This window comes from Myotis myotis, unplaced genomic scaffold (assembly GCF_014108235.1).
Source record: "Myotis myotis isolate mMyoMyo1 unplaced genomic scaffold, mMyoMyo1.p scaffold_m19_p_8, whole genome shotgun sequence".
Taxonomy (NCBI): domain Eukaryota; kingdom Metazoa; phylum Chordata; class Mammalia; order Chiroptera; family Vespertilionidae; genus Myotis; species Myotis myotis.
This window is the reverse complement of record NW_023416390.1, coordinates 57,775,421-57,803,029: the sequence shown is the minus strand read 5'-3', so window position 1 is coordinate 57,803,029 and position 27,609 is coordinate 57,775,421. Positions and strand designations below refer to the sequence as shown.

Below are 27,609 nucleotides of genomic sequence, written 5' to 3'. Positions count from 1 at the left end.
TTAAAATTTAATTTCAAAGAAAATGTTTATAGAATGAAAATGTATTATATGTATTTAAATCCTTCTAATTTATGTTAATAATTTTTGCTCCACTATGGTTTCTAGTCCTTATTTTTATTCTATCTTTAATCAACTTCAATGTCCTTAATTTTAATAATCTTTAATTTTTAGAAAAGTTATAGATTTACAGAAAATTGTACTGATAGTATAGAGATTTTCATATACCTTGCACATATTATATTAATATGGCACATTTGTTATAATTAATGAAAAAATATTGATACATTACTGTTAGCTAAAGTCCATGCTTTATTAAGAATTTATTAAGTCCTGCATGGGTATTTTTTTACCTAATATTCTTTTGTGTTCCGGTATGCCTTTCAGGACACTATATTATATTTAGTCATCATGTCTAGCTAGGCTTTTCTTGGCTATAACAGTTCCCAGATTCTACTTATTTTGATGGCTTTGACAGTTTTAAGAAGCATTGGTTCGTATTTTGTAGAATATCTCTTAATTGTGATTTGTCTGATATTTTCTTATTATTAGACTCAAGTTATGAGTTTTGGGAGGAAGACTATAGAGATAAAATGCCATTCTCACTACATCATATCAAGCATACATGTTATCAACATGACCTGTCACTATTGATGTTGACCTTGATCACCTGGCTAAAGCAGTGTTTGCTAGTTGTCCCCACTGTGGAGTTACCTCTTTTCTTCACTTTCTATGCTGCACTCCATGGAAGGTAGTCACCATGCTTAATGGAATGGGGAGTTATGCTCCATCTCCTTAAGGGTGCAATATCTATATATCTGGTAACTTCCTTGGAATTGTTCTGCAAAGGAAATTTGTCTTTTCACCCCATTTATTATTTATTGTCATCTATTTATATTAGTATGGATGGGGTCATGCATGGATATTTATGTTATCTTTTGGATTACAATATAATACTCCTTTATTTATTTATTTATTTATTGCTCAAACTGTTGCATACTTGGCCACTGGAAGCTCATTCAACTGGCTTCTGTGTCCCTTCACTATACCATGATTGTGAGATTTTGCTTTGTTTCTGTTTTTAAAAATTTCCTTATATTATGGCACTACAAAATACTCCAAGCTCTTCTGGTACATTTTCTGTACCAGTCATAGAATCAGTTATTTGTCCAAGGAAGCCTGGTTTCTTTCATTGAAGAATGGAATTAGAAACCAAAATCTTGGCGTTAGATGTGCTCATTACTACTAAGGTTTCATTACTCCCAGGATCTCTCAGGTGAGAAAGCAAGTTCATATATGTGTGTATACTATCCCATCAGTGTAACATATCTATAAATATTTTCTATATAATCTGTATTAAGCTAATATTGAGTGTACACTGATGTTTTTAACTCTAATCCTTTTACACATGGATTACTAGCCTCTTCCCTTGCTTGCTTATCTGTAAACTCCCACTCCAACAGTAAAAACCAGGCTCCCATAACCAGCCATTCATTTATCAACAGTTCAGTTCCAATATACTAGTACATGTATAGCAGGACCAGAATGGTTAACTGGAACCCCATGGAAAACAAACATTGTGCTTGCACAATGTTTGTGTTTAATTTGACAGATTATAATCATTTTCAAAGTTATGTAGATCAGCCCCTTTTCCTCCCACTTTCTTAAGTAGGTTGTTGCGTAATTAGTAATACAGTTAGATTGTTTTGTCACGTCTGCTTTCTATCCTGGGATTCCCCCAACTTCCTAAATTTGCTTTCATAATTTGCATACAGTAAGTGTCATTTTTTGTGCTATAAAGTTCTATAGGTTTTGACAAATGCATAGGTTCATGTATCCACAATTACAATATTATACAGAATAGTTTTACCACTCTTGTCTTAGCCTGCTCCTGCTGCCATAACAAAATTCCATAGACTGGTTGGCTTAAACAACAAAAACTTATTTTCTTCCAGTTCTGGATGCTGGTTCCAGTCCCAGTCCAAGATTGAGGATTAAGCTGGGTTTGGTTCCTGGTGAGAGCTCTCTTCCTGGCTTGCAAATGGCTACTTTGTCCTCAAATGGCTATTCCTACGTCCAAGACTCTGCTAGGCAGTTAGTTTCCAAAATTGTGAGAAAAAAATATCACCCAGTCTGTGATATTTTGTTTCTGTAGCCCAAGCAAACTAAAATAACTCTGTAAAACTCACCAGTGTTCTATTTAAACTTTTACACACACACACACACACACACACACACACACACACACACACACACACTACTCCACCCTACCCTCAAATCCATAGGACCACTTTTTGCTATTCTATAATATTGCCTCTTCCAGAATGTCATGAAAATGGAATCATACAATCATATAATATGTGGCCCTTTCAAACTAGCTTTTTAAACTTAGCAATAATAATGTAAGATTTGTCATGTCTTTGCCTGGCTTGATTGATTGCTCATTTCTTAATGGTTAAATAATCATCAATTGTATGGATATACCACAGTTTGTTTATCCACTAACCTATTATAGGACATTTTTGTTGCTTCCAATATTGGGTGATTATGAATAAAGCTGTTACATATATTTGTGTGTGGGTTTTGTGTGGACATAAGTTTTCAAATCAGTCAGGTAAATACCTAAGAGGGTGATTGTTGTATCATATGGACCACATGGCTTTGTAAAAAAAAACTGCCAAACTCTCTTTCAAAGTGGCTGTAGCATTTTTACATTCCTACCAGCAATGAAAATCATTGCTGTTGCCTGACATTTTTGCCAGCAATTGGTATTCACATTTGTTTGTTTGATTGTTTGTTTGTTTGTTTGTTTAGATTTTAGTTAGCCAATAGCCATGTAGTAATATCTCATCCTTGTCTTAATTTTAAAATCCCAAATGACAAATGATACTGAACTCTTTTAATGCAGGTATTTGCCATCTATATACCATCTTTTGAGCTGTTTTTTCAGGTCTTTTGAACATGTTTTAAGTGGGTTGTTTGTGTTCTTATATTTTTTATTTTAAAAGCTCTTTTTATAGTTTAAATACAAATCCTTTTGTACAAATATGTGTTTTGTAAATATTTCCTCTTAGTCTATGACTTGTCTTTTGATTCTCTTAACAGCATCTTTCTCAAAACAGAAGTTTTAATTTTAATAAATCCAATGTATCAACTTTTTCTTTCATAAATCATACTTTTGGTGTATTTAAAAATTCATCACCAAATTCATCTAGACTTTTTCCTATATTATCTTCTAGAAGTTTTATAATTTTATGTTTTACATATATAAGTCTATGATGCAATTTTGAGTTAATTTTGCAAAATGTGTAAAGTTTTGCATATGGATGTCCAATTGTTCCAGAAACATTTGTTGCAAACACTGTCCTTTCTCCATTTAACTGTCTTTGCTCCTTTGTCAAAGGTCAGTGACTGACTATATTTATGTGGGTCTGTTTCTGAGCACTCTATTGTTTCATTGATCTATATATCTACTCTTTTGCCAATACCATGTTGTCCTAATTATTGTAGATTAAAAGTCTAGAAATTTGGGTATATGATTTCTCCAACATCCTCTTACTCTTTCTTCTCCCCCTCCTCTTCCTCCAATTTTACATCAGCTATTCTAGGTCTTTTGCCTTTCCGTATAAGATTTAGAAGCAGTTTGTCAATGTCTACAGAACAGTTTGCTGGAAATTTCATTTAATCTATACTAAATCTATTATATAAGTTAAGAAGAACTTACATCTTAGCACTACTGAGTCTTCTTATCCATGAACACAGAGTATCTCTGTTTATTTAGATGTTCTTGTATTTTTTCATCAGAGTTTTAGAGTTTTCCCTATATAGATTCTGCATATATTTTTGTTAGGTTTATATCTTTTTCATTTTAGGGATAAATGGCATTATTTGTTTAATTTCAAATCTTAGTTGTTCATTGTTAGTGTATAAGAAATCAATTGACTTTTATATAATAACTAGAGGCCAGGTGCATGAAATTCATGCACAAGTGTGTGTGTGTGTGTGTGTGTGTGTGTCCCTCAGCCAAGCCTGCACCTTCTCTAATCTGGGACCCTTCGAGGGATGTACGACTGCCCCTTTAGGCCCGGTCCCCCCAACTGCCCTCCCATGCAGGCCTAGTCTCCCCAACTGCCCTCCCCTACTGGCCTTGTCCCCCCCCAACTGCCCTCCCCTGCAGGCTTGGTCCCCCTCCAACTGCCCTCCCCTGCAGGCCTGGTCCCTGCCAACTGCCCTCCTCTCTAGGCCATCTTGTGGTGGCCATCTTTGACCACATGGGGGTGGCCATCTTGTGTGTTGGAGTGATGGTCAATTTGCATACTGGTCGTGACTAATTAGCATATCTGGGCTAATTAGCATATGCCTCTCTTATTACATAGGATTTGTATCCTGTGACCTTACTATATTCACTTATTAGTTTCAGGATTTCTGTTGTTGATTCTTTGGGATGTTCCACATAGATAACCGTGTCATTTGCAAACACACACAGTTTCATTTCTTCCTTCCCAATTTGTATACCTTTCCCTTTCTTTCCTTGTCTTGGTGTACTGGCTAGGACTTTTAGTACAATGGTGAATAGAAATAGTGAGAGGATATCCTTAGGGAGAAAGCATCTAATTTCTTACTGCTATGATATTAGTTATATTTTTTGTTTATTTTTAAATGTTTTATTGATTTTTTTAGAGAGAGAGAAAGGGAGAGGGAGAGAGAGAAATATCAATTGGCTGTCTCCTGCATGCATCCTATTGGGGACCAAACCTGCAACACTGGCATGGGAATGGGACTGACTGGGAATGGAACTGGCAACCTCTTGGTGCATGGGATGACATCCAACCTGCTGAACCATGTCAGGAGGGCTTAGCTGTAGGCTTCTTGAAGATATTCTTTATTAAGTTGTCCTCTTCCTGAGAGATACATGTTTTATATTTGTTCAAACTGTTTTATTTTTTCATATGACAATTCTGCTGTTTGTGATATCTCCTGACCTCTGCTCATCATTGTTCCTTTCTTTTGTGCTTTGTAACTTTGATTATGAATTGTTTTGTTTTTCTGTAGAATATTTATCCTCTGCTCATAAAGATGCACCAATATAGAAATGATAAAGTTAGCATGCCAATCACTGAATTCATTTAAATACATTCAGACTCCCCCAGCAAATTGGAAAGCAAGTAACCATTTAAGTTCACTTTTTAATATTCTTTTAAAATTTTCTATCAGCCCAGCCAGCTTGGCTCAATGGTTGAGCATCGACCTATGAACCAGGAGGTCAGGTTTTGATTCTTGATCAGGGCACATGCCCCAAGTACGGGGCATGCAGGAAGCAGCAATGGATGATTCTCTCTCATCATTGATGTTTCTATCTCTCTCTCTCTTCCTCTCTGAAATCAATAACAATATAATAACAATAATAATAAAAAATAATCTATCATTTCATGCACCTCTGGACAAAGTTAAGAAGTTAGTAATAGATCTGGTTTCAGTTTCCTCCTCAGCTTTTTGGCTAGTAATACAATCTTGACCAGGTTCTTTAACTTCAAGGATCTTTAATCTTACCATTTATTTATAGAAAAATTAACAATGGTAACATTCACCACTTATTTTTACTCGAAATATTTTGGAGAAACTCATTATCTTTGTATTGTCAAATCTGTGTCCTCCTGAATGGTTCTGTGAAGACTCTAAGGTAGCACACTGATCTCCACCTCCGGATGTTCCTGCCTTTGCATATCCCTGCTTCTGGGGGGTGGGTGGGTCCTGTGACTGTGTCTAAGGAAGAGAATATAGCAGTTGATGGGATGTCCCTCTGCAGTTCTGTTCAGTGCATGGAAAAAGTGAGGGGATGCCACCCTTGTGCTTGCACTCCATTATTTAAGACTCTGTCTTTTGCTTCAGTCTTTGTTTCCATTGTTGGTTTTTAATAGGCAAGCTGCTATGAATCTTATGCCCTCAAGGAACTGAATCTGACAACAACCTGGGGGAACTTGGTAGTAAATCCTTTCCCAGTGCAGCCTCCGGGCAAGAACTCCATTCTGGGTGACACTTTGATTGCAACCTTGTGAGACACTGAGCAGACCCAACTACGCTTTGCCCAGACTTCTGACCTTCAGAAACTTTGAGATGATAAATATGTTTTAAGCCCCCAAGTTTGTAGTAATTTGTTAAAGAACAGAAAACTAGTACAAGTGCAAAGCCTCAATTAGTAGGTAATGTCTTTTAGGAACCTTAAGAGGTGTCAAGTGTTCATCCCAGATTTTTAAAAGTTTACACTCACAACAGCCATTTATTTCATTTAAAGTAGGTAAGGAAAGAAATTAGGTAGGGATAGAGAAAAAGTTCTGACACTGAATAATGGCATCCTTTATTTCAAAAAATTATCAATTTTTTATTTTATTGCCCATAGTTCTGTAGAAAATGGATATAAAGTACCAATAATTTTGTGATCTGAAGGATTTGATAGTTATGTATTATTTACTAGTACTTAGATTACATACGTCCATAAATACTTATACTTTATAATCAGAACACATAAACTGTGTCCATGTTTGATTTCTTTAGTACAAACTAGAATTTTTAATACTGTTTGCATCATGCAACTAAGATATAAAGGTGTTACAAAGTAGAAAGTGAAAATAAAGTTTTATTTCAAAAATATAATTTCTAACTTTTTGACATGGTGATGTTACTTTAATCACATAACAATGAAATTCCCAGTATGCTTGATTCAAATTATGGTTTATCAGTGCATACTTGCAAATACATTTTCATAACAAATTGTCAATTAATGCTAATCACCAATATTACATATTTGACAAGTTTGGAGTTTAAAAAAGCACTTTTCAACCATTTTCTTAGTAAATTACATCAAAGTGAGTCATCTTGCATCTAAGCAGGGAAATGAAATCTAAAGCCCTCCTAAGGTCACACTCAGTCTGAAAAGCTATTACCCACATTTCCACTGAACAACAGCTAGTTTTCTTACAACTTGTGAACACACATGTCATACCCTCCCTTCCTGTATTCTGGTTATAAAGTGCTTTTCTTTTTTTCCAGAACATAACTGACTCTTGACTCTAGTCCATCTTATCACAGACAACAGTGTGACTCTCTGTTCCTTCCCTGGGCCTTTTGTGAGGGGTTGGTGACTGTAAGAAGGAAGAATTGCACTACACTGAACACTTAAAGCCACAAGAAAAGTAAATGACCTGTGGTCTGCTTTCCCAGATGACCCATGGTGGTTCTCAAAACATTGCTCACATCACAGAAGACTAAAGTCATCTTTCCTCAAATAAATGTGGTATTTCCTTCTGCTGAACTCTGTGAAATAGGATTCACAGGAAATGCATTTGTGTAAGCAGATCTCTGACAGGATAATTCTAGTCCATGATAAGAAGTAAGCTCTATCAGTTGAATCACAGCCCATTTGCTAGCCCTGGTTGAAAATAAATGTATTGCTAACCATGCAGTTAGAAATGTGCCTATATCTGAAAACTTGCTAATGCAGACCAGGACAATCACCCTAAATAGGTGTTTGTTTTCCTATTTACCAAAACCAGTCTCTTTTTCCATGCAGTAGCTACAATTGCATGGTTTATGTATTCTTGGAGGGAGAGTATATCCTCCTGTGGCTTGTGGTGATAAAATAACTACACAGAACCAGCAAAAAGGGTAAACGACATCTAGGGAGACTATAATGATAGGCGAGAGACAGGAAGAACTGGCTTCCAACTTCAGCCCTGCCACTGCCTATGGGGATGTCTGCAAATTTTTGCTTCTGAGGGCATGCTTAACACCTATCTCCAGGGTTATGTCAGGGATCGCACAGAAACCATTTTTAACCTACTAGGCAGTCTGTAATTGTAGGCAGGATAGCTATTGTCTCTGTGAAACATGCTGCACTCTGCTTTTCGTATGAGTGATTCTCAAGTAGAGCCCACTGGATGCTTCTGAGTTCAAAGAATTAATAGAGAGCAGGTCTCAATTAGAGATCACTTTTATTTTATTATTTTGTTCTTAACCTACAGGCTTTCTAACCCTCTTCTCTATTTTTTTCTCAAATGATTCATTCTTCCCTCAGTTTATTTGAGTGTAGATTTTCCACTTAAAGTCAACTATCAAATGACTCTATTTCTCCCAAACACACACACACACACACACACACACACACACACTCAAATCAGTAAGGGCTAGTTATTATATTGCCAGGGTTATTTACTCTAGAATAGAGGCAGTGAGCAGCTGTATCACCAGAACAGAAAAATTATGGACTTTAATAGGCATTGAAAAAAAATGCTATTGAGTGGCTAGACATAATATGATACTAACATAACTAATAGGCTCAAGAGTGCCGAGGCAATAACTATTTAAAATATATAACATAATGTAAGGAGTGATATGGAAAAAATCTACAGGAGGAAAATCCTCTTCCTGAATCTAGTTTTTCACATTTTAGATTTGTTTAAAAAAATTACAAAGCTATAAAATCTTGCCAGTTCAATATTTAGATAGAATAAAAAATGAATCAAGTAAGAATAACATTTCCACCCATTTTGTTTAGGCTGCCTAAAAAAAAACAAAAAACAAAAAACCACCAAACTTATTATAATCTTCCTCAGTACCCACCTTAGACAATATCTTTCCATGGATCTCAGGAAGCTTAAACCCTCATATTAAATCTTACATTTCCCACTTGACTGTCACTGTAGATGTGAAAAATGGCTGATGGTCATCTTTGTTTATAATCCTTCAGAGATTTCAATAGAAACATTCAAAATTGCCTATTTTTAAGCCTCCCCAAAGGTTTCTGAGCTTAAGTTAACATAACGTTTTGATACCTACTTATTTACCTACAGAAGGTATTCCAAATAATTATATTGTCACTTTCTTATTTACACTGGACTCCAAAGTTCTCAATTTTTCACATGGATAATCTACAAAATAAATATTACTCTTGCCTTCACAGGCAGCATTAACATGAGCAAGCATTTGTGTTCTTTTGTTATATTATCTAACTTACAACTTTATTTCCTTGCTGTCTGCTTAGAACTTCAGCTGTTCTAGTTAAAACATTAAGATGCAGAAAAAAAAAAAAAAAACACGATAGAAAAACTTTAAATAAAGGTCACTATTGCCTAAAATGGGATGTCAGTTTTGCAATTCATTTGCACTTTCCCACTAAGCTGGGTGGAGTTGATCTAAACAAGTCCAGAAGGTATTTATGAAATAAGCTCATAGGAAGGGGCATCGCAACCCCTCAGAAGCGACTCTCTTCCTCTTCCACAGGGCGGTGAAGGCCAGGGATGAATTTCAAGAGTTGTTTCCGGACGCTCCCCCTTCTGCTTTTTCGGGGTAGAGTCCCAAACATGCTTGAGAAGTTGCTCTCCCACATGGGAGACATGGACCCACTGCTGGCAGTACTGATGCTCCGGTTCCTGGAAGATGACTTCTTCAGAAAATCGTCCCCATCCTTGAGGACAAAGCACTCATCATCGGTGCTTGTCTGCCTGCTGAAGGCTCCCTTGCTCGAGTCCTCAGACACACATGTCTGGTAGCCGTCCTCGCTGTCCATTGTCATGGAGCTCAGCCAGCTCTTACAGCTGCTCTCACTGGATAATCGATTCCGGTCCGGGAGGGCTGAACCTGCCCCGGGCAGGGTTCCAAACAAAATTGATTCATCTATGTCCATGTTTTCCAAACTTGGGCAGTTAGCTGCATCACCTAGAATGCAGAAAACAAAGTCTACTGTGGAATGGATCTAAGCACCATCACTCCCTACAAGTAAATACACCAAAATTTCTCTTCCAAGGGTAAATAATATTTTTCATTGAGTCTTGACTTGCGTGAATAAATGACTGGTTATAAGGTAATTTGATAAACCTATAGTATGATTTCCCAAGTTAGTTGCCCATGGCCTACCTGCCATGTAAAAGGGTTGATGGTCATGAAAAGGGTAAGGCTAGATTAAATACATTTAAACCAGATTCTTCATATGAGAACAAGTTCTATTCATTTGACAGCATGCCTGCATGACTTGAGAACTTTTGAAAGGATCATTTTTAAACTGAAGTGACCCTGTAATCTTTTATTAAAAACTTGATAAAGAAATGGGACTTTAAGGAATATACTTGGAGAAATGCTGTCTTATAGATTTTCTCCATTTAGTTCCTCTTATGTTTAACTACTGTCCTTTTTCATGATTATAAATTTACAATAACATTATTTGATGTGTAGGGGAAACACAGTTATAAAACCTGCACCTGTAGGCTCATTATAGAGAAGTCAAAGGTATTTAAGGCAAAAAGGATATTGTCGAGTCTCAATATTCCAAGTTTCATATTAGAATGCTATAATACTTAAGTGCTCTGAAATGGTACTGTGCCCAGAAAATAGCCCTGTCCTCAAATAAGTAACAATTCATTTGAAGGAATTGAGTTTTATCTGCTTAGCTGAGTTTTTCATCAACCTTTTATAACCGACATCTGGGGTCCCCAAACTCAAATTGGAATCACAGACCAATATCCTGCCCCACCCCCCTTACTTCTATTCTAGCTGGTATAATGCAAAAAGAAAGCAGATTATCTGTAATACCAGCCTGAGAAAGACATACGTCCAGCCCCCTAGTTTCAACCAATCACTGATCTAAAATATTTGAGAAAAATAATAATAATTCCAGAAAGTTTCAAAGAGCAAAACTTGAATTTGCCATGGCACCGAGCACTACACTGAATCCACATGAATGAAGTGAAAGATAGCATACCATTTGGTAGCCTTACATGTAAATACAAGTTGTATGAAAATACTATGGCATTTTATGGAATACACTTGGGCATCTTGAATTTTGGTATCCACAGGGTGTGTCCTAGAAATGATCTCCCATGGATGCCAAGGGATAACTGTAATTAGATGGTAAGTACTTCAAGAAAAACAAGAAAGCCTAGCTGGCATGGCTCAGTAGTTGAGCATCGACCTATGAACCAGAAGGTCAGGGTTCAATTCCTGGTCAAGGGCACAGGCCTGGGTTGCATGCTCAATCCCCGGGGGCTGGGGGGGGGGGGTGGCGTGGGGGGGGCGGGCAGTCAATCAATGATTGCAGGAGGCAGTCAATCAATGATTCTCTCTCATCATTGATGTTTCTATCTCTCTCTCCCTCTCCCTTTCTCTCTGAAATGAATGAAAATACATATTTTAAAAGATTTTTTATAAAAGAAAAAGAACATTGACATTCAAAAATGGTTTCACTTTGCATTATTTCTACTGCTGCTTTGTCCTTTGTTGACAATATAAAAGGAGACTGTTTATTTTTCCTTTTGATCTGTAAGGTTAAGTATGGCCAGCCCTCAGTGAGTGATTAATCATAATTCTTTTCTTTTTGCTAATACAACCTACTTTATTTCATTTTGCAATGCTTTGATTAGAGAGCAATTGCTTTATAGAATTTCATGCCCTGAATATTTATTCTAGGTCTAGAAAAAGTAAAAAAAAAAACTCGTTCAACTCTCAAAAAATTTGTACAACAATGACCTTATGAGGATTCAGTCTCCTTCATTCTTACCTAAGGACCTTGTCTCCACAAGGCCATTGCTACAGAATCCCAGAACAAAGCCCATCTCTACTCCAGAATGCTCCAAAAGTGAAGGCAAAGGTTTCCCGAATCTTCAGGTCTACAGAAACCTAAAAGGTAGCTAAATTTTGTACCTGTCTTGCTAGTAATCTTCAGGCCCCCAAAAAATCTGTTATGAATTTTAAAAAAATATTAAGTTAAATATATAAAAAATAGAAGTAACTCATACAAACTTTTTATCAAAAAACAACTTCAACGTAATTTCTAAGCCATAAGTTAAGTGCCTAATTAAAAATTAAATGTACCTTTTTTCTGTAAAGAGGTTATCACTTTTGACATATCTAGGTTATAAATAGAGACTTTAAACTTAGTATTATTTGAAAGAAATATAATCTATCTTTCACACCCACTCTGCTAGTGGTTTCAATGAATTATTTATACATACAAGTTCTTCTTCAGGCCACACTAGTCACATAGCAAATCTCAAGTTGACAAATTTTAAACTCATCCCTTCCCTTTAGAAGGTACACAATGTCAAGAACCACGTTACTATTATTATGATCATTCACATTTCAGTCTTAGTGGTCATGAAGGAGAATATCTCTGCATTAATGTAACCTATACAATTTGAACAAGTGTTAGGAGCTCTACACACAAAGTGTGCTACCATTCCAGCCTCAGTAGTTTCTGGGAACCACACAGCCCCTGAGCCATGGACGTTCTCAGGAATTTCACTCATCTGCTGAAATCAGGCCATCATTCCTACTGCTCTTCTAAAATCTCCAGGTGCCTCTTGCAAGCATGTGCATGCAGGAGCATATCTGCATGCTTTGATGTGCATATGTGTTATGTGTATGAAGGAGGGATGTGACTTGACTTATCCCTCCTCCAAATACATAGGTCACTCCAAAGAAATACAAACTGGTATTCATTATCCATGCTGCACAATTTTTTTCTTATAATGATGATAATCTTAATGCAACTTAGAGGCAGAAATACTAAAAGGGTGAAATGTTAGTGTGGTTTCTGAACAGGAAATCACATTTACCATGAAGCAGGCGCTGTTCCTGTAACTGCAGAGTTCTGAACTCCACCCATTTCTTCTTCAAGGTTTGCTGAGAAAAAAGAAAAAAGTGCCAATATTAGGAAACCTCAGTGAAATACAATTTACTTCTGAGTGTTGAGATTTGTCTTTAGATTTTTATTTTCTTTCTGGCACTAACAACCTCTCTTGCTCATTTGAAAGATGTTTTTCTGTATAAAAGGCAGATATTGGGAAAACTACTTTCTCAATAAATAATTGAGTAGCACCAAGAAGTTGAAACCATGACATCATTTCAATTGGAACAATGAAAACAATAGAAACAATAAAAACAATAGACAATAGAAACAATGACATTTGTATATTTTTATTTTAAATAAATATTATAGAACCAGATTGCTTAGGTTTGTGTCCATTTAGTATCTGTTTAGACAGGGACTTTCATTCTAAGATTCTCTCATATGCAGGATGTAGATAATAATAGAACCTAAACACTGGGATTGTCATGAAGCTTAAATGAGTTAATAGATGTAAAGTGATTAGAACAGTGACTAGATTGTAGTAATTGTTAATGATAAATACCATCATCATTTTTTAAGCCTGGAGCACTAAAACTTTTTAGAAAATAAAAAGCTGTCTTTTCTGCTGGACAGCTTTTTTATTTTCTACACCATAGAGAGGAAGTCTACCTGTTCTAAGAGGCTTCCTTGGAAGGCTAAACTTAAACATTGCACAGCACCCTGACTTCTCAACTGCTTCCTTCCCCTGCTGCCCAGCACCTGAGAGCAGTGGCCCAGCGTGGGAATGGAGTGGCTGATGTGATGATCAAGTTGGCAGGGGAGGCTTGGACTAACGCATTACTGGGCTGAGGGGATGGGAATTGAAAGCCAACCAGGCAAAAAGCATCTGGCAAGGTACCACCAAAGGCTCATTCTCTCTCCTGCTCTTTGTTCTCTACCCAACCCTTTCCTTTGCCATTTCAGGGCCCCACAGCCAGCCCAGCAGGCAGGCACAGCTCAGCTTTGCCTCCGGACACCTAGTGGGAAAGGGTCCTTCAATTGATGCAACCTGGGAAGGTCAGATAAAGTCTAAAAATGAAGAGAAAAAGAAGTACATTTGAAAGGGGAAAGTCTAAAGGAAAGAAAATAATAAAATACAAGCATGTCATTAATGCTTAAGGGAAAATGGCTGGTTCCTGAATTCTGGGACTAAACAATCACTGGGCAGGATTTTCCAATCCCTGATAATATTTAGCAGCAATCCTGTGGTTGCAAATATAATATTGCAAGCAATAAATTCAAGCCATAAAATACCTGACCCCATCAAGTTCTTGTTCTCTCTGTATTATAATATAGTCCATATGGCTATAAGACTGCTGGGCTACCTGAATCCCAGCTGTTATCTGTGCACACCTTTCATCAGTCACATGGAGGTCAGAATTAGGGACCCAAGGAGTATAGTAGAACTAAAAATATCTGGCCTATATACCAACCCCTTTCTTCTTTCTTAAAAAGGCTTATCTCCTGTAAAGGAATAGAGTCTAATAGGGGAGCATGAGGCTGGCTTGATAGTCAACTAAGTAGAGAGAAGAGGAAGTTGTATATCTGCACCTACTTATCCAGAAATACAAAGTCAAGGCTTGCTACATACTGAATTTGTTTTAAAAAAAAATAAAGGTTTTAAAATATCTAATCTGTTGATCTGGCCCAGTCATCTAAGTATGTCATCACTTAAACCAAGGAAATACCAGTGTAAAGAGCAGATACGTCAAAGTGACTAAGAGTTTTTAGTTTATATCTAAGCTTCTCTATTTTCCTCAGAGTCTGTTTCTGGCTGCTATTAACATTCCAGTTGTATATTTGCACCAATTTAATCTTTCACCATTAGGAGAAAAAGCACATGGGAGATTTAACTATACTGGGCCACATCCCCTCACTATGCCCAGGTCAGTGCCTGGTATAGCAACAGCTCAATAAATACTGGTTGGGTGGACATGTAAACTAACAGCTCCCTGAAACAATATTCAACTATCACAGATTAAATATTTTGGATTGGACATATTTCTAATGTTTTCAGTCTACATGAGACACACATGTAAGTTAACTATTTCCATGGCACTTTACTACTCTATAGTGCTTTCATGGATAACTTGCTATTTAATTTTCCTAAGTGTCCAAAAATGTCCCAGATTAGAAAATAAAGGTTCAATACAGCAAAATATTTCCCAAGGGCTACAAACCCAGTCAATGACGGAACTAGATTAAAAAGTAATTCCCCCCCTAGCCCATTGGATGTACTATTTTCAGTTAAACTGTGAATCATAGGTCATGAGAAAGGGAATCCCTGAAAACACAGAGTCTTTGAGGAAACAGAATGCACCCTTACATACTAAATGTCGTTCTGTGAAGGGGAAGACAGCCTGGCCCTGGTTATAGGTCATACCAAAGAAACTTCTGGCTCAAGAGATGAACTGGAAATTTTAACATTTCAAGATTAGAAAAGGAACAGACATGCAAGAAGTAAGCAGGAATGAACCCAAAGTCCTGCTGGACCTGAAGAAACAGAAAGAGGCCACTAGGAACGTGGATCTTATGGTGATACATAGTTTAAATATACTTATGTGGCACAGGACAGAGACCAGTTTCCTACTTGAGAAAAGAACCTTGGCGGAAGCTCCAGCACCATGCAAAGGAGGCTGGGGAAAGGGTCTAATGGTGGCGATGGCTCACGTAGAGCTTGCACCTGGCGGGGCAGGAGTACATAAACGCAGCCTCATGACCCGAGCCAAGCAGCACACTGACCCTCCAGGGAAGACATCTTAGCTGCCAGGCCTGGCTCTGGGTTGATATGTATCATGGAGGCAACCGCCCAACTATCACACTGAGCAGAAGGGAGAGGCCACCATGCAAGGGAAGTGGGCAATCTAAACTTCAAAACACCTGCTGAAGTTTAGTAACAAGGACAATAAAACTGATCATCAGTATATGGATTCTCTCCAAGTAAAATGTGCCGGAGTCCAACCCCAGCAGGTCCAGGGGTCCCCAAAGGTGTGGATGGAGTCGGCGAAGAAGGAATGACATGGAGACAGCGTTCAGTTGATCAGCAGCCTAGCCAGGATCTCTAGCCAGGATCTCCAGCCAAGTTCTGGTCTGGATCTCCAGAGAGGTTCTGCTCTGGATCTCCAGCGAAGTTCTGGTTAGGATCTCCAGCCAGGTTCTATGTCCATGTTGTCTTGCTAGTTTCTCCAGCCAGGTTCTGTCCAGGTTCTCCAGCCAGGTTCAGTCACCAGGTTCTAGTCAGGTTCTCTTGCCAATTTCTGTAGTCAGGTTCAGTCCAGGATCTTTTGCCATGTTCTCTCGCTAGGTTCTGTCTCTAGGTTCTGAGGCCAGTTTCTGTCCAGGATCTTTTGCCATGTTCTCTCGCTAGGTTCTGTCTCTAGGTTCTGAGGCCAGTTTCTGTCCGGGAACTTTTGCCATGTTCTCTCCAGCGAAATTCTTCTGTCTCTAGAGAACGTTCTGTGTAGGTTCTGTGCCTAGGTTCCGTCTCTCTTGGTTCCGTATTCTAAGTTCTGTCTTCTAAGTTCTGTCTCTTGCTGTCTTGTTACATCTGTATTTATACCAGTTGATTCAATCCTATCAATCTCTACTACAAAGGTTAGGGCATTTCTTATCTCCATTCCAGGGAGTAAAGATTATGTAGCTTAAGCATGATTGTTCGTAGTTAAAGTGATTAATTACCCACCTGGCACTAGTTAAGAGGTTTTATTCCCTCCCTAACTTCAGGGGAAAATCCCTACCTGGGGAAACAACCTTTCTCAGAGACCTTGGTTAAAACACATAGTGCCAAGAAGGTGAGCAAACATATTAAGAACAGTATGCCATATATGCCAGGTCCCTTGAAACAGCAAGCATGGACCGGCTCCCGGCAAAAATGAAAATAGAAAGTGTCCAAAAAGACTTTAAAATGAGAATATTTATAATCTCCTGAGAGTTGAATGGTATCAATGTTAATAAGAAGAAGACATTTGAAACAAAAAGGAACAAGAACTGATCTACATAAAAAAAGAGCTATTTGAAAATAAAAAGATAACTTTTAATAGAAAGAACACATTCTGTACTGAACACAGACAACATTACTGAAACTATTACTAAGGAATTAAAAAAGAACATAAAAAAGATAAAGGAATACAAAATATGAAAGGGCAGATAGGCAGCCTGGAAGGTAAATCAAGGGACTCAAACATAAGGAACTCCACAAGATAATTCTGGGGACAGTCTAAAAAGGTAAGCTGACCCTTGAATAATGCGGGAGCCCCCCCACCTTTACACAATAAAGCATCTGCGTATAACCATATAACGTTTGACACCCCAAACTTAATTACTGATCGTCTACTATTGACTGGAAGCCTTTCCAATAATATAAACAGTCGATTAACACTTACTTTGTATGTTATATGTATCATATACTGTATTCTCACAATAAAGTAAACTCGAAAAAAAAATGTTAAGAAAATCATAAGGAAGCTAAAATAAGTTTAATGTACTGTGCTGTATTTCTGATGCCATAAGTTTACACAGCCTGATTATAAGATGAAAAATAATCCATGTGTAAGTGAATCCATGCAGTTCAAATCCATGTTGTTCAAGGGTCAACTATCTATTCAAAGGTATCAAGCTGATAGTTTTCTAAAACTAAAGACAGTCACCAGTGTTTAGATGCAAAGGGCACTGAAGTTCTAAGCTCTATGCAGTATATATTTAGAAATGAATCCATATGCAGTCACATTGAGGTGAAACTTTAGATTGGTAAAGACAAAAGAACAGCTGAAAAGCAATCAGCAAAAGATAAAAAATTGGCACAAATTGAAATACTGTTTTTTAAAAGACTCAACAATCCTCTAGAGAGAGTTACCAAGAAATAAAAAGATGAGAAGGCATAGAAAGTAGTACAAATAAAAATGAGGACCTAATCAGTTGTGATAGAAAAGAAAAAAAAAAAAACAAAAATAGAATTTTATTAAAAACTTCATGCAATTATTTAGACTTTATTAACAAAAAGATAATTTGACAAAATTGGCTCCAGAAAAACCACAACACCCCATAAAACAGAAAGCTTACGTAATTTTATAACTAATAAAGAAACTGAAACAATTTAAAAGTATTCCCACCAAAAAAAAAAACTTCCAGCCCTGATGGTTCAGATAGTGTTACAAATATTCTACAGAGAACAAAAAGGGAACATATTCCCTAGCTCACACTAGGAGGCCAGTAAATGTGATACCAAAACTAAAGACAGAGTAAGGGAGGAAAAATACAGGCCATTCTATCTGAAAGTGAAGCTACCTTCAGATATCCTTAAGAAAATGTTAGCAAATCAAATCTATAAGTTTATAAAAAAGATTATAAATTATGGATCAGATTGGGTTTGTTTTAGAAATTCAAGGGTGGCTTTACATTAGAAAACCTTTAAATGTCATTCACCATATTCACCATATTTTTTTTAAATAAAAAAAATGAGATGACCATCTTAACACATGCAAAAACAGATATTTGGTAAAGTTTAATATACAAGCCCTATAAAACTACCAGCAAACTTGGTATAGAAGGGAGCCTCTTTAACCTAAAAAGTATATTCATAGAGATAGCTCATTGCTAACATGAAAGAGGCAAAAAATTCCCTTTTTAAAGTCAAGAACAAAACAAGGATTTCTACAATTACAGTTTCTATTCACCATTATATTGCAGGCCCTAGTTACTAAGAAAAAGAACTAAATGTCATTCTTAACAGATAGTTATTATCTTTATAGCAAGCCTCCAAATATCTATAGATAATTTATTAGAAATTATACAGTTTAGCAAGTTGTTTGAATATAGCAATAGCATAGAAAATGTTATTTTACATATCTATACTTAAATCTCAATCAAAATATTAATTTTAAGTAAAGAAACTATAGAAACAAAATCATAAATTATAAAATAATAAATCTAACAAAGATTTATAGAATCTTTTATTTATTTCAAAAACATTTTATAATTTATTCATGCAATTATATATATATGCTATATTTATTCTTAAGTACCTTCTAATTTTTCTTTCTTAATAAATATAATATTTTAATATTAAAAGATTTTTAACTTATTGTTACTGGTTTTTAAATACAATAGTCTTGATGATCTCTCTTTATTTTAATAAAATGTTTATAGATTTCCTTAGATTTTTCTGTATAGTTATAATTTTTTTGTAGATAAAGTTTTGTCCCTTTACCTCCAATCATTAAACTGTGTTTGAAATAAGAAAAGTAAAAACTATAAAGATGTCAATTGATTTTATTTATTCTATATATGCAATTCAATTTCTATGAAAATCTAAACGAAAATTTTCCCCAAAGAATTTTACAAATTGATTTAAAAAAATAATAGGTATAAGCAAAATAGCAAGATGTTGACAAAGAAGAAAACAGGTCTTGTTGATTAATTAGATGTGGGGGAAGTGAATACAAGATTAAATATAAATACTGTATAGTAACTCCATCCTCAATGGAGTTAATACTGATGAATAGTAATTAATGGGCTCAATAATTTAGAAGTGCATACTTCATAAAGAAAACTAATAAATGGCAGCTATCGCTATACAAAACCCAAGTGAGCAACCTGTCTACAGCAAACCCTGCGATCCTTGCTCAGAGGGGCTGCAGCCCCGGGATACAGAGTCCTTGGAACCGGGCCGGGGTCTGCAGGGCTCTGACCCAGGTACACATGAGTGAGGTCTGAACTTCATGGCCTGGCAGAACCCCTCCAGTCTACTAAGACTTTAAGACCTTCAAAGAGCCATACCAGAAAATTTTCACTGAACATCCTACACTATGCACTTCTCCTCAAAGCTTTATTTTTTCCTCTTCAAAGTTGATTGTGTGCTTGCCAGTGAAAGCAGATTCAAGGACAGCCAAAGGAGTACAGGGAGATTATTTTTGTGGTAAGAATGAGGCAGAATGGAAGGACACAGAGGAAGACAATAGGAAGCAAAACTTCCAGGCCCTCTGCACACACACACACACACACCAACACACACACACACACACAGCACTTGGGAAAATGACAGAGACCAGCTCCTCCTTCTTTGTTCCCCCTCACCTACCCCACACAAAATGTAAATCAAGAGAGAAAAGTGCATTAATGAAATGTTCTTCAATTGATGTGCCTTCCTGTTGCCTTTCTGAGCCTCATAGACACACAGAAAGAGGGAGGAAATGATTTGCGCTGGTTTGTGAAATTTAATATGCCTGCAAAGCCAATTGTCTGTCTCTTGATAACTCAGCAGTTTAGACTCATCATGACATTTCATCCTCAAGGGCTATCTCAATTCCTCAAATAGATCTTCATCCTACCACTCACACATTCAAGGATGAAAAATGTTCCTCACTGTATTAAATTAAATTACCTTTAAAATTTGCAGCTTTGCTTCAAGCTCGGCTCTCTTGAGAATTGCTGTTCCATTAAGAGTCTCTATCCTGTTTTAAGAAAAAAAAACGGAGGGGAGGAGAAGAGCATGAGTGATTCATTCAAACAAGTACCATCCTTATGAAGCACTACAATTTAAACTCAGGCTCCTTAAAACGCAACATAAACGTTAAGATTCTCCTGGCACTATAAGTATCTGGACCTACTTCAAATCTTCTAACAACATTCAGAGAAAGAAAATGGGGGAAACAAACAAGCAAAAAAAACCTCCCCTGCAGAGGGTGACTGAAAGAATTTGGTGAATTTGTCAATTGTAGCTCATTTTATAGAAGCCCCTGTATGAGGATGGTGGTTGTTCTCTACTAGAATCTATTCTTGTGGGGTCTGGCTGAATCACCTCATCCATTTAGTGAATATTTATTGGACATCTACTATGTACCAGACTTTGGACACCATGCTAAGCATGAGGAATATAGCAATAAGAATAGCAAGCAATAAGAATAACAATAAGAATTTCAAACAGTGGCATCAACATGCTATTCCTTGAAGGGAAAAAATCTTTTCCTCACTAACATGTCAGGAGCTTTTACATCTGTAAATTGTCTTCACTTTGGAACGAGAACAAAGAAAACCAGAACTACTATCAGTTAGTAACCTTCATATGACTCTCTCATCTCAAAACCTTTTAAGCTCACACACTTCAATCCTAGAATTATCTACTTAATAGTGTTCTTTCTCCCTATACCTTTCTAAAAATAAAAAGACTTGTTCTATCCTGAGTGATTTGATTTGTTTTGTGGGCACAAGTTAAGGCCTTTATTTTCACTGTTAAGCCATCAATCTGAATAAGATAAATTTTATGTGTGAGTCACACACCTAAACATTTTTAAAGTATTGGTTCAAATTCCTTCTATAACTCTCTAAAGATGCAAGAATTTTTCAAGGCATGGTAAAATATAAGCATTAAATGTGGAGATCAATTTTCCTCAATTTCTAATAGCATAATACCCAAGATAATGAAATGATAGCAAGCCAAGACATTATCTGCTTCCTCATTAGAGCAGTCTTGATTGTGAGCAATGGTGAGGATCCCTGCAAATCTGTTCCATTGGGATTTTTAATGTCAATCTGACCTGCCCAAGCAACAGATGTCTATGGGAAAAACCTCAGGCCTAGATTGGCTGCTCTCTTCAGTATTAGTATAGACTATCATTTTCCTGATCTCTGACTTTCCCACTGTCTCCAGCCATTACTCCTTAGATATCTCCTGACGCTTACATTAGGTTTAGTTAAGAACAATCTTCTGGTGCTGATAGAAGACTGATTCCAACTCTGTGGATCCTATGAGTTCAGGTAAAGAGAAGCTTGAATCTGCAAGGCAGAAACCATATACAGTCCAAGAGAAAATGCCGGTAGTTGGACTCAGTCCTCTATCACCAGCAGTCATCTTCCAAAACTACTAGACACACCCAAAACATCCTTTGAAGTTTTAGACCACAATCACTGAAGAGTAGCCAGTGGATTTTCTATTGGCAGCTTACAATGAGCAGCTGTGCTGTGGCTGAAAAGAAGAGATCTTGGCATCCGGAGCAGGTGGTCAAATCCCAGCCCTGTGACTTACTAGATGGTTGATCTTAACTAAACCTCGTTTCAGTCTCAGTCACTTCACCTATAAATAGGAATAAAACTAACCTCATGAGGTGGCTCTGAAGAAGAAATGAGAAAATATAGGATCTAACATAATCATAATAAATCCTAAACTACCTAGCCTGGTTGATAGACCCATACTCTGCCCCCAGACCAACTCCCTGTCTTTGTTGTTGTTAATCTGCACCCAAAGAAATCTTTCCCATTGATTTTTAGAGAGAGTAGAAGGGAGGGAGGGGAAAAGGGAGATGAAGAGAAAGAGAGAGAGAGAGGGAGAGAGAAAAAGAGAGAGAGAGAGAGAGAGAGAGAGAGAGAGAGAAAGAGAAAGAGAGAGAGAGATGTGAGAGTGACATATCCATTGGTTGCCTCTGGCACAAGCCCCAACAGGGGCCAGGGACCAAACTTGCAACCCTTGACCAGGAATCGAATCCATGAAACTTCAATATATGAGCCAACTATCTAACCACTGAGCACACTGTCCAGGGCTCAACTCCCTACCTTCATCCCTTATTATATTCCCCCTAAATCACCAACCACGAATTACACTGGCTTTCTTTCTCTTCCTTGGATGTGCCAAGCCCATTTTGACTACTTAGAGACCTCTCTCTTTACCTTAAATGCTCTCTCATGAAGAATTCATATAATCATCCTTCTCTTCATTTAAGTCTCAGCTCAAAGTCCACCTCTTCAGAGAGGGCCATTTTAAACACCTAGGCTAAAGTATCAGCCCTCTTACTCAATGTTCTAACCCATACCTTATTGTACTTGCTTCATAGCAATTATGGATAATTGCAATATCAACATTATTTATTTTTGCAGGTTTTTCTTATCCATCTCCTTCCATCTCCCCTGAGCCTATCACAGTGCTGGAAACATAATATTTGCTCAAGAAATACCATTTTAACAAACGAGTGAAATCCATCTTTTAACTAAATACTAAAGTTTTATTAGGTACTAGGGATGGTATAGTTGAAAAAATAAATCTCCAATAGGGGAGACCAGTGCCCCATTATTAAGTCTGAAATAGTAGCAGGGGTGAGTGCGCACGCATGTGTGTGTGTGTGTGTGTGTGTGTGTGTGTGTGTGTGTGTGCAGGGTGGGGAGGGCTGTCAGACTTGGTTCTTCCTTCCAAATGGAACACTCGATGAGAAAAACTATTGGCTTGTGGTATAAAATGAAAAACTCAACCATTCTGACCTTTTGTTTGTTCTAACCACAAGTTCATATCAGCCATGGAAATTGGATCATTTTTTGTCTATCCAAAGAAAAGGAGTGCCAATTTAATTGAATTTAATGTTATTTTTTAAAATACTCTCCCTCCCACTTGGATGTTTGGGCTATCGATGTCCTCTGACTTCAGATGTTGACAACATGTTCAAGTTTGAGGAAACCTTGAGAAACAAAAGGAACTGATAAAAATGTCTGTATCCAGTTCCAAAGCTATGGTGCACTGCCTCCCTTCTTAGGAACCTGAACAATAAGTCTATTCATTCACTCAACAGGCATTATGAGAGACTGTAACATTTCTGAAGCCCCATGGGAAGCAGATGGATAGTTACGTTAGCAGGTTTCCTGACGATCTGATCAGGTCAACAACTTGCTTGTGGGTAAAGCCTTCTGTGCCCACACCATTGATATTTGCAAGGATATCACCTAGGAGATGCCAAGAAAAAAAATGAGTGTTAATGTGATTGGTTAAATAATCCTTCCTGACATGCAAACGAAGAAAAACAAGCAAGCCTCAAACCTTAGCAACATAAAGGCACTAAGAAAATCCAAAGCAACAATACTGTCCTGACCTTCACTATCAAAAAGTTTTCTCTTCTTGCTATTTAAATAATTCTTAACATGAGCAAAGCTGTAAGTTACCGGCTTGCAGGCCAGCACAGTGCGCTGGGCTGTCCTCCTGGATTTTGCAGATCAGAGTGCACAGCTCTGAGGTGCAGGTGTTCTGGTTCTGGAGCCTGTAAGTCTGCAAAAATTCAAGTGAGACATAATTACTATTACAAAAACTCAAAATCTATTTGCCAAAAAATAAAATGGTGTCAGTTGTGTAAGTGGTATAATGGTAGATGCAAAGAACAATTTGGAAAGGCTTTCCTGAATATAAACTGAATCAAATAGACCTGTGGTCGGCAAACTCATTAGTCAACAGAGCCAAATATCAACAGTACAATGATTGAAATTTCTTTTGAGAGCCAAATTTTTTAAACTTAAACTATATAGGTAGGTACATTGTTATTAACTTAATTAGGGTACTCCTAAACTGGCCTTTGCTAAAAACGTCCTCAATCTGAGGGGTTGACCTCAGCAAACATACCCCACTTCTTCTAACACCCCTTCTTCAAAATAGACTCGCCCAGGCCGAAAACCGACTTCTGCGCATGGGCCACGAAGTTTCAATCGCACTGCAGGTGTGCGCCCGCACATGGTATTTTGTGGAACTGCCACACTCAAGGGGCCAAAGAGCCGCATGTGGCTCACGAGTGGTGGATGAGCCACTGGTGGTCGGCAAACTGTGGCTCGCGAGCCACATGCGACTCTTTGGCCTCTTGAGTGTGGCTCTCCCACAAAATACCACGTGCGGGCGCGCACATACAGTGCAATTGGAACTTGTGGCCCATGCACAGAAGTCGGTATTTTGTGGAAGAGCCACACTCAAGGGGCCAAAGAGCCGCATGTGGCTCGCGAGCCGCAGTTTGCCAACCACCGAAATAGACCAATTTTGCAATCCTACCAGATAATCTTCAACCAACCCCATTCATTAAAAAAAACCTGCCTAGAGAAAAAAAGTGGGATAATACTGGCTCAAGCTTTTATATTTTCAGGCCTAAGAGACCACCTGATGCTCTCATTATGGCATATTTCTTGAGGAAAATTAAGTTTCTCATTTCCCAAATGGGATTAAAAAAAATGGTGGCCAATATCAAAGAGAAAGATGTCCCTGAGGATCTCCCATGCTAAAATACTTGCTACAGGAGACGACAAAATAGTCCATGTCCAGCAATGGAGCTATGCCAACAATAATTATTTTACATTAGGGTTCTGCAAATAATGACAATCTGCCCTGCATTCATTCAAAAGTACTATAATTGACTCAGCCACCTTCATTTCTGAGGACTTGCTGGTACACCTGTCTTGAATAATCACTGGTTCATTAGTCACCCAACCAAATCAGAAAACGTTATGCTTCACATCTTGCCTCAATTTGGCAAGAGCAGGTTGTTTTTGTTTTTTAAATTATACCAAGAGCACTGCATACATGTTTGCTAGATGACTTATAGCCCAACACAGGTAAATTATGGGGTCTAGCTCCATTTAGACTCAAAATCACCATTCTGATTCCTAAAATTAAACCACATTCCAGTTCTGCCTCTTTATGAAGGAATTAATATCTGATGAGTATTCCTTCTTATATTTTAATATGTTTTTATTGATTTTTTAAGGAAAGAGGAAGGAAAAAGGATAGAGTGATGGAAACATCAGTTGACTATTTCCTGCATGCCCCCTACTGGGGATTGAGCCTGCAACTCAGGCATGTGCCCTGAGTGGGAATCAAACCAGTGACCTCCTGGTTCATGGGTTGATATTCAACCACTGAGCCACACTAGCAGGATCCTTCTCATTAAAAAAAAAATATGTTGTTATTTTTATTGATTTTAAAAAGAGAGGAATGAAGAGGGAGGGAGAGAGTGAGAAACATTGATGTGAGAGTGACATCAATTGTTTGTCTCCCATACGCACCCCTACTGGGCATCAAACCTGCAATTTGGGTATGTGCCCTGACTGGGAATCAAACCAGTGACTATGCTTAACCAACTGAGTCACACTGGCCATGGCTCATTCCTTCTTATTTTACAGACTTACAAGCTCTAGAACCAGAAGGTAGTCATGTGCAAGCAACTTCTAGAAATTTGACTTTGTTAAAATGTAAGGTTCTAGTCACTCAAGAAGGCATTTAGAATCCCCATATCTTAAGGTAAAAGGGACTTTTAGAGGTCACATAATATATTTCCCATCTCTCTAAGACACCCTTTAACAGTTTTTCTGCCAGGAAGTCTTGCCACAGCCAGACCTTTCCAGCCCAGACCTTTCTGGTACAAGAACTATAGCTATAACAGACACTCCATTTGGAAACCACTGTTATACCAACTCTATTAGCAGTGAAAATGTGCCCTCCAGGTCCAGGGATGAAAAATAAGTGCAGGGAAGGAGAAATGTTTGCCAACTGCTATAAAATTTGTGGGTTAGAGATAGGAAAGAAAAGGCAGAGGCCCCAAAGTTATAGGAAGAAATAACTAGTTGTATACCTCTCTCTCTCTCTCTCTTTCTCTCTCTCTCTGTCTTCTGCTTTCACATTTAATAGCAAAACCAATCCTTAGAGACACAAAAGTCACATTGCCCTTTCTCATACCCAATGACCTTCATTCTAACACTTGTCATTTGCTGATCTTCTACTGGTACAGACACATTACTAAGTATTTTGTATGTGTTATTTCATTTGAAATTCCTAAAACCCCCACGAGGCAGGTGTACCTGAATCTAAAGTCCGTGCTTCTATCATACTCTATGATCCTCACTAGCAGCATATGAGTGGCAACCCATGGAAAACCAGAGAGGACAGTGAGGTTGTTCTCTTCTAACCACCCCTTCCCTTGGTAGACCAGGACCCACATAGGTGTTAACATTATGAGCACATGAGGTTCTGTCTGGTCTTCAGAAAGTTCCCATGGCATTTCCTCTATTCAATGAATATGCAAATATTGTAAGTACTAGAGAAGAGACACCGCAGGGAGCTGGTAATGGAAAGCATACACCCAAAAAGAATGTCCAGAGGAGTGAGTTCCTGCAGTACCGAGATAACACATAGGTGCTCCAGTTCAGAAGTGAAGCCATTAGCTCATGTTGAGCTACAAAGGTTCATGGTGCTGTAGGATGTGATCTATTAGTGACCCTTGCTCCACGTGGAATGTGTGTTTATGGTATGGGGGAGACAGATGGGGGGCAGTGACATGTCATAGAAGCATGAGAAAAAAATTCCTATTTGTCACTTTAAATAAGGGTATGTGAGCAACCACTGATCCTGCTTTCAGTAGCAATGGCTGCACATCCTTGTGCATAATTCTCATTTAAAAAAAGCAATCACAAAACGTACAGTCTCTGCAATAGATCAGGGGTTGTTTTGTGTGAATGGGGAGAAAGCATAGTACTGCTTTTAGAAGCATAGTACTGATGGAAGAATTATAGATTTCCCCAAATTTTAAAATAGAAGAGGTCAGAAAACAGAAGGTATCTTCTGTTCTCCTACCGCCGCTCTATGTTCATTGAAGATAGAGTTCCATTTTGTTTCTTTATTCATAAAGCATGCTTTACTTAGCAGCTTCCTGTTCCTTATCTTAAAATACACGCTGACTTTCCAATTGTGGAAAGTCACCAACGTTTTCTGAAAGCAGCACCAAAGCTAAAACCTAAAAGATGATGTGCAGTATAAGAATATGATTGTGCAAAATACATCTAAAAGAACCACAAAAGTGTAATGGAAAAATACACACTGCTAATACTTAAGCTACTACTGTACTTAATTGCATTAGACTTCATTTGCCCAAACTCATCATCTTTACAAATATGGCCATTTAAAAAGCAGACAACAAATAAGAACTGAAATTCTTTGGCTATTACATGGAAGTTTATAGACTGTTTTAAAAATTTCCCAGGTTACGAAGCACTATGCAAATAGAGCAATGTTTTTAAGTATTTCAAATAATTACAAAGTCTCATCATTAATATAAAAGGGCAAATTTGTCATAAAATAATTTTTTTCCAAAATGTAGTAAGAATTATACATGAATGCAGTCCATATATACAAGCATATATGTTTTCAAGGATTTCTTAAATATCAAAGTATAGATTTA

The 27,609-nt window shown here is 37.5% G+C and overlaps 1 protein-coding gene across 4 annotated transcripts in view; it reads right to left on the bottom strand.

The window, feature by feature from the left end:
• Positions 1–6,614: 6,614 nt before the first annotated feature.
• The window catches only part of LOC118661540 (cytohesin 1 interacting protein), a 71,443-nt gene continuing 50,448 nt past the window's right edge, over positions 6,615–27,609 (bottom strand). For all 4 annotated transcript variants that reach the window (XM_036319642.1, XM_036319643.1, XM_036319641.1 and 1 more), the window contains 5 exons: positions 23,567–23,669; positions 23,257–23,350; positions 20,031–20,100; positions 12,600–12,666; positions 6,615–9,708 (listed from right to left, as the gene is read on the bottom strand). In XM_036319642.1, coding sequence (XP_036175535.1) covers positions 9,245–9,708; positions 12,600–12,666; positions 20,031–20,100; positions 23,257–23,350; positions 23,567–23,669 — 798 coding nt within the window. In that variant the 3' untranslated portion in view covers positions 6,615–9,244. The remainder of the gene's footprint in view (positions 9,709–12,599; positions 12,667–20,030; positions 20,101–23,256; positions 23,351–23,566; positions 23,670–27,609) is intronic.